The sequence below is a fragment of the Anopheles marshallii genome, chromosome 2 (assembly GCF_943734725.1).
Source record: "Anopheles marshallii chromosome 2, idAnoMarsDA_429_01, whole genome shotgun sequence".
Classification (NCBI taxonomy): domain Eukaryota; kingdom Metazoa; phylum Arthropoda; class Insecta; order Diptera; family Culicidae; genus Anopheles; species Anopheles marshallii.
In genome coordinates this window covers 75781565-75799791 of record NC_071326.1, presented here as the reverse complement: position 1 = coordinate 75799791, position 18227 = coordinate 75781565, and the positions used below count along the sequence as shown (strand labels likewise).

The 18227-nt window shown below is 44.3% G+C and overlaps 1 protein-coding gene across 1 annotated transcript; it reads left to right on the top strand.

Annotated features, from left to right (window-relative positions):
• Positions 1–1151: 1151 nt before the first annotated feature.
• LOC128719880 (somatomedin-B and thrombospondin type-1 domain-containing protein) lies at positions 1152–17556 on the top strand. Its single transcript, XM_053813520.1, has 4 exons — positions 1152–1395; positions 12491–12685; positions 15460–15580; positions 17223–17556. The coding sequence occupies exons 1-4, from the start codon at positions 1152–1154 to the stop codon at positions 17554–17556; spliced, it is 894 nt and encodes a 297-aa protein (XP_053669495.1).
• Positions 17557–18227: the final 671 nt, after the last annotated feature.

The window sequence follows — 18227 nt, the reverse complement described above, 5'->3', positions numbered from 1 at the left end:
TTTTTTGTTTAAATGATGGAAATAAATCAAGGAAATTTCTAATTTTCATTCACTTTTGATACTATTTATTCATCGTTTTAAACAATCGCGTTTATTAATTAAATTTTTTTAACTCAAACTATTACAAACATTATTTATTCTATTCACTACCACATCTTACAACGAGAAAATTAATTGCATTTCTCATCTCAAAAGAAAAAAAAACAGGAGTAAAATAAATCACAGCCATTTATCAACCCTTCGTTTGTTAATGCGCTCGTCCACAAAGTGCACTGAAAAATTCGCTTTAATTTATATCCCGACTCAATGACATGCAGTAAAAAGCAACAACAACAGCAAAAATAAGGATCTCTTAAAAAATTCCCTCTGATTTTGGCATTTATTTTCAATCACGCTAGAAGCAAACTGATGCAACGACCCCAAGTAGGGAGATGAGAAAAAAAACGAGAAAGAGTTAACCCCAAAAATTCCGCAATCCTTCCGCGAAAATGGGGCGGTATTCGGGCCAAGATTGTGTTTTGACTTGCTTCGCTCTTAAAGTCGTTTGCAAAAAAAAAAACACGCGATCCTTTCCAGCTTGAGGAAAACCGGACAGAAGTAACTTAATCCCGGCTTCCCCAGTGCCTTTTCTTCGCTTGCAGCTCTACCTCACACCCAATTACGGCTTGATTTAATGCTCATCGTTTTCTTTCACTTTTCCCGCGATGCAATTATACCCCGTTGCGTTTGCTGAATCGCTGAAATCGAAAGCAATTTATTATCTTTCCGTTCCGTATGTGTGCTCGTCCACCGTCGAAGAAGCGCATTTTTGATCATTCCCATTTTTCTCTTCGTTACTTTTCTGACCTTTTTTTTTTTTGCTTGTTGCAGTGTGCGTTCGTGTGGTATTTTCCACAAAACCACCCTTTTCCAGCGGGAAAGCGCCTCTCCACCGTCCCGTCCCTGCGCCTCGACCTGTTTTGGCAGAACGTGCGTTGAACTGCCGTCCGGTTGCAGTGCACCGTGAGGCACGGGAGTTGCATCAGCACCGATCGTAAATCGACAAACTCTGGTAAAAGCAGTGGAGTAAAAAGTAGCACATTCTCTTCGACCACTCTCGTGCGCACACATACACATCCGTACACAGTCGGTGTCAGTAAGCAGCCGGAACGATGGCGGCGCAGTACGTGCTGTTTGCGGTGTTGCTGGTGCCGCTGAGTGTGCTGATTGGGGGCGCGTACGGTGGTTCCTGCCGGGAGGCCACCCTCTGCTGCAATGGGCGCGATTCGTCGTGCGTGGTACAGAAGGCACCGCTGAACGCGATCATCGAGGACCTGAACGATAAGCCGTGCTACTGTGATCACGCCTGCCTGAAGCTGGGCGACTGCTGCGAGGACTTCAAATCGCACTGCGGAGGTAAGTTTGGGGGAAAATCGGGAGAACGTTATGTGGCCAAGGGCTACACTCCACGGGGAGGTACAAAACCGATTTAAACGGATTGAAGTGTTTAATGTGATTTAGTAATTTGTAAAAGCTTCTTGCGAGCGGGCAGACAGCACACGGTTCGCACGAAACCGATACCAACGATATGAAATGATTACATGGCTGGGTAATGTGTAAGAAGTGCACAAAATGTTTTAAGCATCGTTTATAACGCTGCATCACCCGTACATTATTATCCCATTTCATTTTGAAGGTCTTTACCGTTCTTGTAGAATGAGTGTAGAACCATTACGGTAGCTAGAGTTTTCAATTGCTCCTACTTTGGTTAATACTCAAACAAACGTGATTCATTGGTAAATTTTGAATATAAACAAAACAAATAACAGCTGTTCGGTTAGTTTTCACCATTTTTTACCAGGAAAAGTCATTTAACATCTCTTCCGTGCATCGTTTATATTTTACATTGAATATTAAGTAAAAAAATGCAGAAAAAAAAGAAATTGTTTATTCTTACGATAATTAGCTTAATCGCGCCTTAAACTAAATTGCATATAGAATGCTATCACAATGTTTAACAATATTAGTAAATCTTACATTGAGGCAACATTAATTTTAAACAGTTATCAAAACAGTTGCCAAGACATTTGAAATTGCGTACTTTAAGCTTAATGGGCCTAATCTTGCCTTAAACTGATATTTTAAAAACTATTTCGTTCCGTTTTTTTCATTTAACGAGAAGTTCAACTACAAAATAATATCAAACAAGTTTTTATCAATTAAACTACGTATACATATTTTTTTGTGATGAAACGTCACTTTTGAGAATAAAATTTTCTGTAAAAATAATGCAAATATGATTGGCATTGAATTTGTGATAACAAATAATCGTATGAATAACACCTAATCAGAAATAATAAAATTAGCTAATGAGTTTAAACGCATCTTGATCTGTTATATTTAAAATGAATTTTTTGCAAAAGTGTTTCAAAACATTTATAACTTAATGTTTGAAATAAAACCACATTGGAAAACACTTTACAACAATGTAACCCTGCCATATATGCATGATTTGCAAATGGATTCATATTTTACTTTAAATCGTTCGAAACCTTCCGATCGTGATTTATCGAGCAGATTAACAACTAACCGAGTGCAAAATCTAATCATCCATCAATCTTACTTTGTCAATTAATCAACCCGATTGCATTTACCTGCACGAAGCACCGGCCGCCCAATCCCCGTTGGCATTGTGATTAAACATGCGCCCATTTTGCTCGTCCAATGTCCTAACCCTTCCGGGCGATTGGTTAACGCACATTAGAAGACCGATTTGTACTAACCACGATCGACCGATCGTGGATCGACCGTTGCTGGACTGGTTTTTGCAACAACAGAAAATGCCATTCGAACGAAATGTAGCCCGGTTTGCCCCACCAATGTTTGATGGTCATTGATTTGCAGTATTTTTTTTGCGTTTTGTTGCTCCTGCAAATCAGAACCATTAATCCTGGGGCCCCCTTTGTCGGGATGGAGGTCACGGTCAGTTGAAAGAAGTAATTGGAAATGCTGGCGAAAGTGTACTAGCAGCAAACGCAAAAAAAGGATTAGATGCGTTGAAACATTCCTCTTCCTGATCGAATCCTTGCGCGCTTGGTTTGGTGCCGTAATAGGACGGAGTTTTTTTTTGGTTGCTCCATCCCCACTTTGCCACCCATAAATCCCACCAGGATTTTGATCGGCCCCGAACCAACGCAATGATTGCATAATTAATCGTTATGCTGAGCTATGAATCACGCTGGTACGTTACCGCAACGGAAAGATCATAAATCAAGCACTCAGGCCACACGACCGTTCCCATACGGTTCACGGAACTCTTCATATTATTTTTAGTAAATCCCGATACAGCCGATTGCTGTCTAGCTCATACCCACTGCCCGGCTGTTGCAGTCTTTGCCGTCCCGCGGCAATTGATTGCAGTTCACGCGGATCGGTACACTCGCTGGCGTGGAAGGGGTCGCATCGGTTTGGGGATATATATTGCAACAGTGCCCGTTTTAGATGTTTTTTCCCCCTTTCATAACTGCCACGTTGCGTGGTCAAAAATAATTCCTGCATCGTTTGAATATGCATCAGCCCTTGCGCCTGTGACAGTGCGCCCGTTCGCTTTTGGGGCGAAACTGGGCGCGTGAGCGCATCGATAGACAGCGTAGAACGCTCCACAATCTCCACCCAACATTATCCCACATTATTTATGGAAATTTTCACCATTCAAGGGGGTCTCACAATTTAGAACCCAACCAGCCACACACACACACACACACCGACACCGTCCAAGATTTGCATCCGGATGCAATTTCGTCAAACATTTGCCTTTCAAAAGGGCAAGGAAAATGAAGAGTCACACCGGAACGAACCGGGCTTGGAAGCCGTGATTGGATGGGAAGTTTTTCCAAAACTTTCCACACACCATCCCTCGGTGTCATAGTTTATGAATATGTTGATGTTTTTACCTTTCTGCCATTTTTTGTTCTTTCGGGTTTGCTCCGGTGCCGTAAAATCTGAATACAAAAACCAGTGGTAAAAGCAAAATAACCTGAACCCATCGTGGCAGCGATTCCGATCCTTCGTTTTTTACGGCCACTCTATGACTCCTTCTCTCCTCGCTCTTAATAATATAGAATAAAAATTTAAACAAACCACACCGTAAAATAACCATTTCCGGTCCTAACTAACTTCCCTTTTCTTGGGTAGGGGGTTTTGGCCGGGAGTCGGGTTACCGGAGGATCGTTACCGTCAACCATCAACTTGGCCGTCGTTGTCGTCATCGTTGTCATCGGCAGCATCCGATCTCGTACCGTGCGAGATCCGAGATGCGGAATGAAATTCATGGAAAAATTCATCCGATTCACGTTGCAGCGTGCCGAAACGTCGCTGGTAAAGTTTTACACATCGAGATCCGGGGAGAACTGTTCAACATAAAAAAAACAACCTCAAGAAAAATCTCGAATATAAATGAAAATGGTAATGGCCAGTTGGGCAATACGGGTGGCCAAGAAGGTGACTCGACCGCTGCAAGATGCTGGGCGGCAGAAACAAAAGGAAACCCTCCCCCGGAGCGGCAAGAGTTGGGACCGTCTTTACCGTTTGCCCATTTGTGGTGCGGAAAATGTCCAACTTTCTGTTCCGGAGTTATGTTTTATTTTTGCGTAATAGAACGAGCGAAAGGGAGGTAATGGAAGGTTTTGGCTCGTTCTATTTGTATTTGTTTCTGTTTTCATTAAAATGTTTGGTCTGACTTCCTTCCCGAGGATTTCCGCACCTGTTGGCAGGTTGCATAGCGGTTGAAAGATATGGAAATTTTTACCATTCGGACAGGTGATGTTTTACGGTAGTTTTAGCTTTTTACGCGCCAGAATGGATGGGTCGTCAAAAATAATGTTTTTGAGTTTTGATCAAATATACGTTGCGGAATGAAACTTTTTAAATTATTTTAATTATTATTTTAAATATTTTTGTTTTACCTTTGCAAAGAGGATCTAACAAACTATACATAACTAAAACTCCTCGATTATTATGCATGATGCATTTTTAAACTGCATATTTAACGCAACAAGCGCTCAAGACGGTCCAGTGCATGATCAATCCCTATTCAAATTTCACAATTGTCATACCACGCGCTGTGCGACATCCGACTTTGCATACGATCAGAACGCTCTCGCCGCTACTAGTACGTGGTTGAAAGAGCATGCAAATTTTCAATAATTCATCTTCCAACCGTTCGCCACCGGGACTCCAAGAATCTGCCGAGGGCGTGAGAGAGAAATGCAACCGAGAAATGCACCCGTACGTGCGGAGAATGCTTAAACACTGTTCTGTGGATTCTCTTTCCTTCTGTCGTGGCTTCTTCCATTCAGCAAAGATACATGGACCCGTTAATGACTGGACAGGGATGGTTCTAAAACGAGCATTTGATGATTTGATGATGAGCGTGCCCGGTGAAGACGCTGTCAGGTTCAACCATCTACCCAGACCATAACCATAACCGACATCTACCGGTGCCTTGTGCAGTACCCCTGTAAGGTAGACACTGCGCATAGCATTCGACGTACCGTCCGCCTTTTGGTAGGCAACGACGGAGCACGACTGGAATAATAATAACTCAATATTGCACTAATTCCACTTAGTGTCTTACCGTAACCGCATGGAAAAAAATATGGCCGCTCGCTTTTGCTAGACACACGGCAAACAAACACAAATAACAGAACTTCCTGGCGTCTGGCGTCGATAGAAAATTTGTTAGGCAAACAGTTTAACTCGAAGATAATGAAGATTGTTTTTCTCACCGATGGTGTGGGCGGGCCATGGGTGGCATGGGTGGGGTGGAGGTGTAAAAGTTCATCGAATGTTAGCCCTTCCCTGCAGTCTTTCAGCAAACCTTTCACCTTTTCCCAGAAAATGCTCCACGAAAGTTGTTCGTTCCCCCCTACTCCACCCAAAAATGGGGTTGGAGCTTGTGGCAAAAGGAAAAAAGACGGAAGGAATAGCATATTTAACATCTAAATTACACTTTGTTCTGGCGGCGCTGTAAATAATTTACGCCTGCAGCTGCTGCGCGAGAAGCGAATGGTAATTTCTTGTCAGGCGCGCTGGGCTTCATGCCGATGATGTCTGCATCCTCGTCGACGGTGTGACGTGAAGCTCGCTGCTGGTGCGCCCCACCGGAAATATATGTGCGGGGCGACCAGGATGGGGCGGGAAAATTACCAAAAACATAATTTTCTCTAGTGGTAGCTGTTGTCGAGCGATTGCGATCTTACGAGCAACTTCTGTTTGGGATGTATTTGTTTTTTTTTTGTTTTCGTTTAGAATTCTTTGCTCCAATACTCGAAATGATTGCGTATTTCATCTTCCTTCTCGGTTCGGAGAAAGCTGTCTGGGGTGGGAAGAACTTTTGGCGCTCACGTAAACTGATTTGCAGTCGCGAAACAGTCGTTTCGTTTTCGGCCATATCAACCCTTAGCATTAGTTGGTACAAAAATGAATAAAAAGAGGTACCCAGACCAGCTAACATAAAACGACCTCTGGGCTGGGGGTGGAGAGCCGAAAAAGGGGAACAAGAAAACCAATTGCACGCACAAAAGTAAACCACAAAATGGGGCTTGGGGCTTCATTTGCAATTCGTGTAAGTTGGCGGAGATTGCTTAATATGCGACTATTGGCTGCATACGTCTGTGGCGAACGTTGTTCCGGGCGTTCTCCACATCAAGCCTACGCAGGCTAAGAAGGATGCGTCCCTCGCTTAGGATGAGCCCTCGCGGATAGAAGCGATCTGGTTGTGTCCCAGCCATCCAACACTAACACCCACCGCATCTTTGCGTTGAATTATGCATGAACGGCGTGCAGCCGCCTTACGGCATCCAAACGTGGCCCCGCAAAAAGTTTGATAAACTCTTGCCCTAACGAGATTCTGCAGTACCGGCAAACAATGGTAAAGTACATGGGTCGAAACGTTTTTTTTTTCTGGCGAGACTTATACGAAAAGCTTTTTAAGACAATCCGTTACAGAAGATACTGCATGCGTCACTTTGTAAGTGAATAAGTTTATTGTTTTTGATAGTTTTGCTTATGCTTAATTATCATAAATTTAAGATGATGCTGTATATTTTTTTAATATCAAAAAACAATACTACAACTATTCAATTTGAAAATGAATTTTAAAATCCGCATATGAACACTCGGAATAAACTGTTAAGCCTAATGGAACTGAAAGGTTCTCAGTAAGGCTTTGTGGAAAAGCTCTACCACCTGTAGGGCAAAAACCTTTTGGGAAAATAACCCTGCGCAATTTATTTTCACTCAAATAAATAATCCCAAAGCTCCCCAGATATACCTTCAAATATGCAGGTTTTGTTTTAAAAATAGATATTCAAAATGCAACATTTATCACGATCACCACCCAGCGTGATTCAGTGAAGTTTACTCCGTGCTGAAAAATGCACTAAACAAACATATCGACCATTTCGTACTAAGTTTATTCTATTTCAAGTGCCCAAAAGTGTCACCCATATTCAGGTTTCACGGGCCCCTGGAAACATTCCGCGTTGCAATTGACATTAAAATTTCAAAATCCGTGTATACATTGTATTCATCAGTATCCGATTAAAGCTGAAAGCTTCACTGCATGGTGGAAAACTTCACTAACCACTAGGGGAAAAGGTTTCAATAACGCTTTTCGATTACCGCTTAGTACAGCATTCATCTTTCTCTGTCGTTTAAACCATTAATGTATGCGGATGGAAATAATCCCAACCTACCCAAAAATGAAACCTAACATTTCTTGCAAAATGTGCTTGTTTTAAAATAATTCTCCATATACGGTGAGCTTCACAGATTCCCTTCCGACTGCTAGCTACACTTAATTTTCATAGCGAAAACCACCCCCTCACAGCTTCCTCTTTTCGTAGTATTTAGGCACTTTGGCTTAAATAAATGTACCTAGCATGAAAATTAAACCCACCAGGAACACGCATAATGCATGCTGCCCAAAGGCATCGTACGTCACTTCATTTATTTCCTACCTTTAGTAGTTCCGTTTTCACCTCTTTAATTAGCCACTCCGGACGGACAGTAATGCTGTCTGCTATTTTTTGTAGCTGCAAGCGTTAACACACATACACACACACACAAACCTAACTGTATCCCTCAAATGGAGTGCAAAGCAGTGTCCTTTTTTGTTTCGGGTCATGTCGGTTTTGTGCTTTTCCAGCTCATCGTACACCACACGGTGCACACTCGAAACAGTGTTGCCAACTTGCCGTCGGGAACGCAGGGATATTTTTGTTTGAGGAAGTCTCGTTTTTATGTCACGTTTGCTCGACTCATTCGACCGCAGCGCGTTGTGCTGCGGTGTTACATATGCAACATTTATTTCAAATAGTAATACAGAAGCGCATACCCGAGTACGGGGATTATGCCGAAACGTTGTGGGGTCATGTCTAGGAGCTCGCATGTATGTAGCCTACTATATACTAAAGGCGCTTTTTTGTTGATGTTGCCATGACAGTTTTGCGGTAAAATAAAATTACATCGTTAGGGCGACTTATCATGCCAAGCAGAACGTGGTGCTATTTTTACCGTGCCACAAAAATCGGAAAGAAGCGAAACAAAAAAAGAAACAGAACTCAGTTTGAAACAGTTCTGCTTCGCATAATTTCTAATGAATGCAAACTTATGGCAACATGGGCACATTAAAGTAAAGTACCTTCGACTCACCTGCCAAATATTAAAGCTGCCGTCTGTTTTACGTTTGATAAAGCACTGCTTCAGCGGAGCTGATAAAGGTAGCATTTGAGTGAAAAACATTTACCATGGCGCAAGTTTGTTCCCACACTCATATTAAAGATGTCCTTCGTTTCACGCTCCTGATGCTTTGCGAAACAAACACACCAACTTGAAGCAACATGTTAACCGTGTCGCTAACGGATCGCATCCACCATCGCTCGGAAATCTGCCGGATCAAAGCGACGCCCATGGTTTTGGTTGCCATTGCCAATTTTATCGCTTCGTTGATCGTTCTCCATCGCTTTTCCAGCTTGATGTGTTGTTTGGAAAATGTCTGTGAGGTGTTTGAAATTTTGTGATTTATTTTCCTATGTCTTATGGGTATCTTTGTATTCGTCCCCCACTCTCTGTGGCTTTGTTTACAGTTGTGGTTTATGTGACTTAAAAAAGGGTGAGTAGGTTTCATTTAAAATTTATCCTCAAATCAAAACCTTAACATGCATGAGAGCATGCTGTTACAACCACTGAAACAGTTGTCTTGTTTGTGTGTGTAGGCATGCGGCAAACATAAAACGCTTTTAAAAGATCATTTTCATTTGTGGAAATTCATTCTCCAATGTCGACAAGCATACCATTCCCGGTACCGATTCACATCGCCATATCATGGTTCATATGCAATTCCTAAGCTCCTTGGGTGTATTCTACGTCTCGAAAGCATCCTTCAAACCATAGTGCTTTTCAAATTACTGTACCTTCTGGAAATTCATTTCATAGGGTTGCATTTTCTCCGCACCCTTCGAGACTGCTAAGCGCCCATGTTACACCGAACACCATATGGAAGCCATTCGTTTGCAATACTTATGCGCAGGAAAGGAATTTATAATCATCGTAGGTACTTGGTAAGCTGCCAAACCATACAATTATCACCCGTACATCGTGCTGTAACGTTCCAGCTCCACTACACACGCCATCAGGCCAATCAGGGAACTGATCGATTGAGGATTAAACACGGAGGAAGAAACAACGCTCTGGAACACCTAACGTAACTAACAATCAGGGCACGGCACACTATCGAAATTGAATCGTAAATTGTGTAGATGATCCTGTCACTCTCGTGACGCGTGTTGGCGTGACTGCGAGCGTGCCGAAACGTGACCTTACCGGTGCAGAACGCGAGCGCCAAAAGAAGCTAGCGGGAATACAACAAGCAAGTAAAAAAAACACACAATCCTCACAATAAACTCCCTCCGTAATCTTACGTCCATCACGGTACGGTATTAACACGCTCGTATTCGAATAAAAATACGCGCCAGGATTCAATCTTCGCTATTGGCCGGGTCAATCACCTGATTGCATGCAACACGGTACGCAGCACGGTGTTGATGAGGTGCTCTGCCCGTTCCGCACGCCATGCTAATCATAATAAAGCGTCCACCAGCCCTGCAGGCTGCATGACTGGTTGTTCATCGTCCGCAATGAAGGTAATAATATTTCATGCCTTGTAAAATGTAAAAGCTTCCAGCTCGCACGCTCGGAAGCTCCAACTGAACGGAATAGGGTGGGGTGGCGCAATGGCGATCGGGAAACGTCCACACCACACAGGCAGGCCATGATGCAGATTTCCAAACTGTTCACCCCGCGCTCGGTGTGAGAACCGCTCCGGTGGGAGTGTTTTGCCCGGGCAGCTGTCATAAAAGTTTATATCTGTCATTTCTAGCCGTCAACTGAGGTGCGGTTCCGCTGCAGAGTGTGCCGGGTAGTAACCGTCCTTCAGGAGCAGTCAGCTGCACCAGGGCTTCAGCGCCGGAAGGTTTTTGCTTTTATTTATTTAATTTTTAGCACTGCCGTAGCCTGGCAAGTTTGTGCACGACCATTTGTGGCATGGCACGGTCGACGATGGTGAACTAAGTGTCGATTATTGTTCATCACAATCAGCGTCTGCATCAGTAGCTACCGGGGGGATGAATAGGCACCCTTGGAAATCCGATTTGTGTCTTCGCCTTCCTTCGCTTGTTTGTGTACGGTGTGCATACGTTTAGACACACTCTAAGATGGGAATTTACGAGCTTACCAACGGGGAGACCTAAATGTGCCGGTGCAGTACGGGTATAAGTACGTAAATAGCACAATAACTTCGGGGCGGGAGAGCCCACTGTAAGAGGCATTTTGTTTGTTCACGTTCACGGTACGACGGCGTGTACGGCAAACAAACCCAGAAGAGCTTTTCCCGAGACGGGTGCACAAGAGTCCAACCGTGCCATGGACTGCTTCCAAGATGTATTGGGTGAGCTATATGGAAGGGCATCAAGCCCTATAAGTGGCTTCCGGTACACCCATCGTCACCTTCCTTTGCCGGACGCAACACGATACCGACCGACGGTTTTAGGACGCTTTGATTGGTCTTTGTCGAAGATCTGCATCATGGGGATGCCGGGTCCCCGGGAACACGCTACCCAACATTCTCGAGCAATCGAACATTACATAAATAATAAAACTACAGAACAATGGGCGGCTGCTATTGCTTGTTTCCGTTCCGGGAAAGTAGCAACACGATCAAGGGCATCTTCGCTGCTCTTGAGATGTCGAACGACTGTATTTCCAGTTCTGCTGCAGTCAGTCCAGTAAAACTACTACCGGCAAGTTTGTCTCTGTGGCGCCGGTTTCCACCACCTTTGCCTCTCTCTCACTCTGTTATACGCTGGCGTGGAAGTTTGAGTGCAATGTTATTTTTGCCTTTATTTCTCTCCAACGATACCTATTTTGTTTCCATCTGTAACGCTCCATCGTGACGACCCCTTGACGATGTTGTCCTCACCATAATAGGCAAACATTTCTGCCATTACATAAAACTGCCCCGCACAACCGACTGCCCCGACACACGCTCGCAGACAGGTTCCTACCCTACCCGGGCCGTCGTATTTTATGGCAGAAAACGTTCGAAACAGTGGAATGGTTGATTTTTATTGATCTTAGCACGAGTGCCGGAATGTCGGTGAAATATGTGGAGTCCCCGGTGCCATTCACATCCGTGGGTTCAGATTGCCCGGGCGCTTGGATTTCCGAACAAATCAAAACTTATTACCAACCTGCTGCTGTTTGTTATTGCTTGGCGCTCTATCTTGTTTTTGCTCGCCGCACTACTCGCAGGACACACTTGGAGTTGATTAATAAAATTGAATATAAATTGAAAAATATTTGTCTACGATCGGGACATGACGGCTTCTGTGCTGAGATGTCCGGAAGGAATTGAATGATTTCCTGCAATGATCTTTCCCACCCAGTGTGTTGCGTTGGAATCGTTGGAGAGGCGACAGAGGGAGTTGTTTTTCACAACTGGATATCATTAAGTTGAAGATGTTGTACTAGCTATAGGAAAACATCGAAGCCTCTCGTCTCGAGATGGAAAGATATGATTAATAGGTCAACAAATCAAGGTTTATATATTTGATTAAATGTTATAACAAAAGCAATAAAAACTTGAGTATAACCATCTACAGCAAGTCAATAATTCCGATCCGATGTCTATTAAGTAAGCCGAGGATTTACTTCAGATCTTGTTATTGCACATTCTTTGCATACAATTCCTACCGTCAAAGGTCAACGGAAATGAGAAGCAACCAACCGTATCGACTTGCAGAATTTGATCTGCTGCTTGCTGATTTACCTTTTTCTACCTCATTTGAAATCATAATTCGACGACAAACCGTTCACGCCGTTTAACTGCATTATCAATTCAACAGCTAACCGATCGCTCTTTCCCGCACCTCTCTCTTTCTCCCTCTTCCAGTGATCGACTGCATCGTCAGTGAATGGGGCCAATGGAGCGAATGTGACACGGCCTGTGGCAACGGTATGATGTCGCGCACTCGCATCATTGAGCAGAAACCACAGAATGGTGGCAAACACTGTCCGTCCCTGGTGCAGAAACGTGGCTGCCAGGGCCTGAAATGTCACAACCATCACGACCGGAAGGCGCTACGAGGTAAGTTGGCAACAAGGGCAACAAGGAAAAACAATACACCGATTCGAATCCAATGTCACGCGCAGTGGGGAGGTATGCATGTAGTTGCAAACATCAAAAAACAAAACCACTTACAACCAGGTTGTGGCCTTTCTGCTCCGGTTACATGAATGATGGCGGATGGAAATTTGCTTTTATTTTTATGATGTTTTCCCAGGTTTTTGGGCTGTTTTTTTTTTTGTTTCGTTTTCCCCGAACAGAACAAAGTCATGGTGACCAACGAAAGGTTCTATAAAAGCAAATTTTGTGCAACTGAAATGATCTTCTCGTTGCATTCATCCGTCTGCAATTGGCGCTCTCTTGTGTTGTACCGAAAACAAAGGTTTCATTTTCCCTTACATTCATTTTTTGTTACTTGTGGTTTTCACAGTATGCAAAATGTCCTTCCCTGACGGACATCAAACCTTTTTTTTATTGTGAAATGCAATCGAAAATGCAAAACGAGAGCTTCGCCGCAATCAAACGACACATCCTGTGCCATGCGGTTTGCATGACTTACAGGCGCAATTTCGTTCTGTTTGGCAGCACTGCTGTCAATTGGTGATTTTTGGTTAGTATTTTTCTGCAACTCCGTTCTCAAGCTTCCCTTCGCTTGCTTCGTCCTTCTCGACTAGTTATTGTTTCCGGTGGGCGAGAGATATGCCTTCCTTTTTTAAGTTTTTGTTTGATATCAGTTTCAGGGGAATCACTTGGCATTGTAACTGTCAAGCGTTTGTCTGTACCCAACACTGTCCAGTATATTATTTTTTTGTACATCGCCCTTTTTCCTGGGGGTCCTTCAGTATTCATGCTCCGGAGGATATCTGTCTGTTTCTTTTTTGCTGTGGATTCCGTGTTTTGTCTGTTCCCATGAATCGCAGCACACAAAAACCCTCTGGTACGCCCATTTTGGCCAAATTTAAAATTGAACATTTTATCACTCATGACAATCAATAGCTGTCAGTGGCGCTCGTTCGTTTGCCTGTCCGACCGGGCTCGTGTCCGGGCTGTCTCTGAAACGTTACAAACTTTTGGCGTACGAGCGGTTTGTTACTTCTGCCTGGTTTTGTTGTTTTTTGGCGCGCGCATGATTTCAGTCCGGACTTACAATGATTGATGGCCGCAGTCGGTGTCAAAGTTTCGGTTTCTGCAGCAGACTCGTCCGAGAAGGCATTTGGACGACTCGCGTTTGTTACACGATAAAATCCGTGCTGGTATTACCGTATGCCTTACACATCCACCATACAGAGCCCTTTCAATTCACCAAAGTTCACCTCCAAAGACGGCTTTCAAGCGTTCTGTTCGTTCCGTTTTTTCTCGCTTTATGTTGGTGCTAGACATAGCTCAACCTATTCTGGATGTACATATTTCGAGGGATGAATTATTTTTTTTTATTTTCTCACAACAACCAACTCAACACGGAGGTTGATCGGTTCTGGGGTGGTGATTAAAAGTGTAGTCCCTTCATAAAAATACGATAGGAAAGCAAGGAACTTGTAGCGATGGTGCATAAGACAGTGATTTACATTTTAATAGGGTTCGTAACGCACACTCCGTTCACATGGATAATAAAGTTGTTTGCTCAGTGCGATGGAATTCGGGAAGTTTTTTTTTGGGCTTTTTGGCTTTTGAGTGATTATAAAATTCCAATCCCTTTGCATGGAAGCGGTGATGGTCGGTCTTTATGTGTGCACGGGGTGTAAGCTCTGGGTGTTTGATGAACAAGGCCAAGCCCTGCTTAACGATGGACCTGTTGAAGCATGAACATTGAAAGGGAAACGCTACATCAAAGACAGCTTTCCGTTTGTGCTTGTGAAACAGTCAATGAAAGAGCAATTAATAGGGATTTGCTAGCTTTGTGATGTAAAGAGGTGATGCAATTATAAAATGTACATTTATAAGTGGAACTTTTGTGTGTAAACTTTCATAAACACCCAAGCGTTGAATTCCCAACGTCTGATAGCCTTGGGTAAAGAGGGACATAAACCATAGCGCGAAACGCTTCCAGAATATATGATCTTACGCTAGTGGGTGCTCGTGCTTTACCATTACACCCCTACCTGTCGGAGTTCGGAGTACTGTCCACGGATTTAACCACCGTGACCATCGTTCCATCAACCACGACACCACAAATCCATATTTGAGTAGCTTCAGTTTATCCTTCCCTGGACACCTCTGGCTCACATTTCCATACATCCTTGTTAGCGTAATATTCAGCCGAGCCAACTCTGCGCCATAAATTCCATCGTGCAACACTTGCCTGCACGATCCTTCCAAAAACACACACACAGGGACATCATAGACGAAAACAGTTTACCGCAACCCTGATTTAATGGTGCAACGGAACCGTACTTCATCCAGCCGGCTGGACCATGTCGAGCGAAACCCATTTCCTCCTCTAAAGCGTCCAGATGCAGACCTACCCACTACACCCAGTACAGGCCCGCAGGGGTGTGTCGATAGGAAACCATTTTTGCCCGCTGCTCACACCGAACTTGCGCTGCTAAAATAATCAAAAACTTTGCCTGAGCGGAGCTTGATTGCAATGCTGCCACTGGCACACTTGCTCGGTGGCGGTAGTGGTTATGGACCGCGCACTCCAATGCCGTGATGACGTGCTGACGGCAGAACTTGTACGGGATTGGATTTTCCATCCCATTCTTTTCCCAGTGCCGTTCTTCCCCGCTTACCACAAGTAGATGATGATGTTTTCTGACGGTTTTTTTTCCCTACTGTTCCCATTTTCCATTTACCAGAGACTGCACTGCTGCTACCGGCCGCCCTGTCCAAGAGCCGCCACGAGAACGATACCAGCGACATTCGGCGAAATCTACGATTGCGCTACAAGAACGCATTCAAGCACAACCGAGGAAATGAGTAAGTATTACCGAAACGTACCGAAAAACATCCGGGAATTGGAAAGATTTTCCAATCTCGACAGGCACCACCGGGCACGGCGTGAGATGATGCACAAGGTGCGCAGGATAGACGTATCGATTTATAGACGGTGTGCAGTAATCGCAACCGTTTGCACTTGATTGAACCGTTACGGGGGGCTGGGAAAATCGATACCAAACGGGGGTGCATTTGCTAATCGATGCTCGTACGGGAATTAATCGATTTATCAACGGTACGCTGCACAAAATGTGTGATGTGCTGGGGATCGTCATAATGGGGCAGGGTGTTGTAAGCGGCCAGCCGTGGGGAATCCTGTTTTTCCCGGATGCTGCATACTAATGTGATACCAATTTCCCTCATATCGAATAGAGCAAGGAAGAGTCTTTTCAATGCTACGTTATGTGTGTTGGAAACAAATAAGTACTTATCAGTTTACTAAACACTGATTAAACTATCTAAATCTACATTAAACTAGTTTAATCGGTATAACTTTTTATAGCTTATCAGTCAGATAAGCAATAAAGAAGAATGAATTGCCTAACTTTAGGCGTCCAATAGTCGGTAAAAGTATCTGATTTCACATAAGCAATGCAATATCTAATGAAAGTTCTAACAGTCTGATCGATAATCCCTTTTTGTCGATCAGTTATTATGTCGTTAATAATTGTGTTACTAGTTTAATACTTAATGGTTATGCCTACGAATAGCCTAACTTCAGGCGTTAATATTCCTTAAATTGGTAAGTGTCTGAGTAGTAGAGTGGGTTTGGATTTGTTCCAAATGGATGTTAAAGAAAGAAAATAATGAAAAATCTTTAAATCCCATTAGCAAAGATGTTCACTTTAACTAGGCTTTACAGCGAACGCTTGTATGTACTCAAACATGGCGTACTGTCAGAATTTGTGGTAAAAGGATCGAAATGGTTCGCCATCAGGAATCAAATCAAACTCTTCATTCTTGTAGCATTTTTAGTGCATACGAAAAAGCTATTCGTACGAATTGTTCGTTGAAGAGTAAACATTCGTCCAGGTCCAGGGGAAGATTCGACAAATTCTTCCTATGTGAAGCCAAATCGTACTCCGATTACATGCGATACGAAAGTACGTTCGGTAAACCCGTTACCTGTGTGTTACCGAGTACTCGGTGCCCTTCTGGCCCTGTGTACGGGGTCGTAGCCCTCGGGATGGAATGCTTCCCATTCCCGTATATGGTATCGAGCGTGTACATTTCATCTTCAGCCGAAGCACCGTACCGGCACCACCGTAGCCACTACAAGTCGCACGGTCACGTTTCGTTCCCGCGTTTCGTACGGTCTGGCGTCAGCAAGCGGGAAGAGTACCACGCGAAATGCGAGATGCGATGGTTCTTCCGAGGTCTCTGCAGCCATTTCGTTCATTGACCGCAGGCGACGGATGTTATTCGAGGATATGGGGTGTAATATTTTGCCTTCCCATGCCAAGTTTCCGCCTATCGAAACTTCATCTGCTCGTGACAACCCGCCCCGTGGTTATGGTGATTCAATTTTTTGGGACCTGATAGCAGCTATCATCTGCACCGCTATTGCCATCGGTTCGATTTGCTGATGCTGCTAACCATCACCTTTCACTTTCCGCCTTCACAGGTACTGCGTGGAGTTCGAGGTAATCAAAGCGACGAAGGCATGTCACAAGGACAACACCTACCGTGGATTGGCCGAGGGTGAGCGAGTGATCGTACGCTGCGACCTGGAAGCGCTGCACGAAGACAAGACGGTCGATACGCTGTCGAGCAACTCGGTGCAGGACGACGAGGAACCGGAAACGCCCAAGTATCGCTGTCGGGGTGATGGATTGACGGGGCGCAACACACGCTTCACGACGCTCGCCATGCCGGCCTGCCGGGGCAAGTGGATGCGCCTTACCGTGGGCCAACCGAAAAAGTGTCCCTCCAGCGACGCTCAGTTCATTTTCGTCTAAGTGTGCGTTTTGGTACTCCAGGTACTCCTATCTCTTTCTCTCTATTTCACCTGTTTTTTTTCCAATACCGTCTTCCCCGGGAAATTGGGCTGGGTCGGAAGACCCGACACGTTTCGAGCGCTCTCGGACAACTCGCTTGTTCATGCGGGATATTGGTACACCCGGCATATCACCCGGCGTCAGTGGAACGCCCAACCGTCTAAGCTTATCGGCCACCCGACACACGCTCCGAAATTCCTCCACTACAAGTTCACTCTTAGTGGGGTGCTTCGTTTATTTACCCCGATCGGTCCCTTGAGTGTTTCATTTCCCTTTGTACTCGAAAGCAGGAGTATAGACACAAAATGCCCAACGTAAATTGGAAGGCGGTGCGTATAGGCGTAGATACTAACACGATTAAGTAAATTGTACTTCTCTACCAATATACACACACACTCAACCCCTCACGCAGTACCAGGGGAGCAGACAAACGTTTTAAGGTTAAAATTTAATAACAAGGAAAGGGACAACCCAAAACACGCACACGCAGATACGCAATTCATTACTTACAGTGTAAAAGAACGCTAGACAGGTGTTCTTTTAAGGAAATAAACGAAAGAATAAATAAACCGTCTGTGAGGATAAGTCTAAATAAGAAAAAGAAATAGGCAGAGCCAGTCAGCCGATGGCGT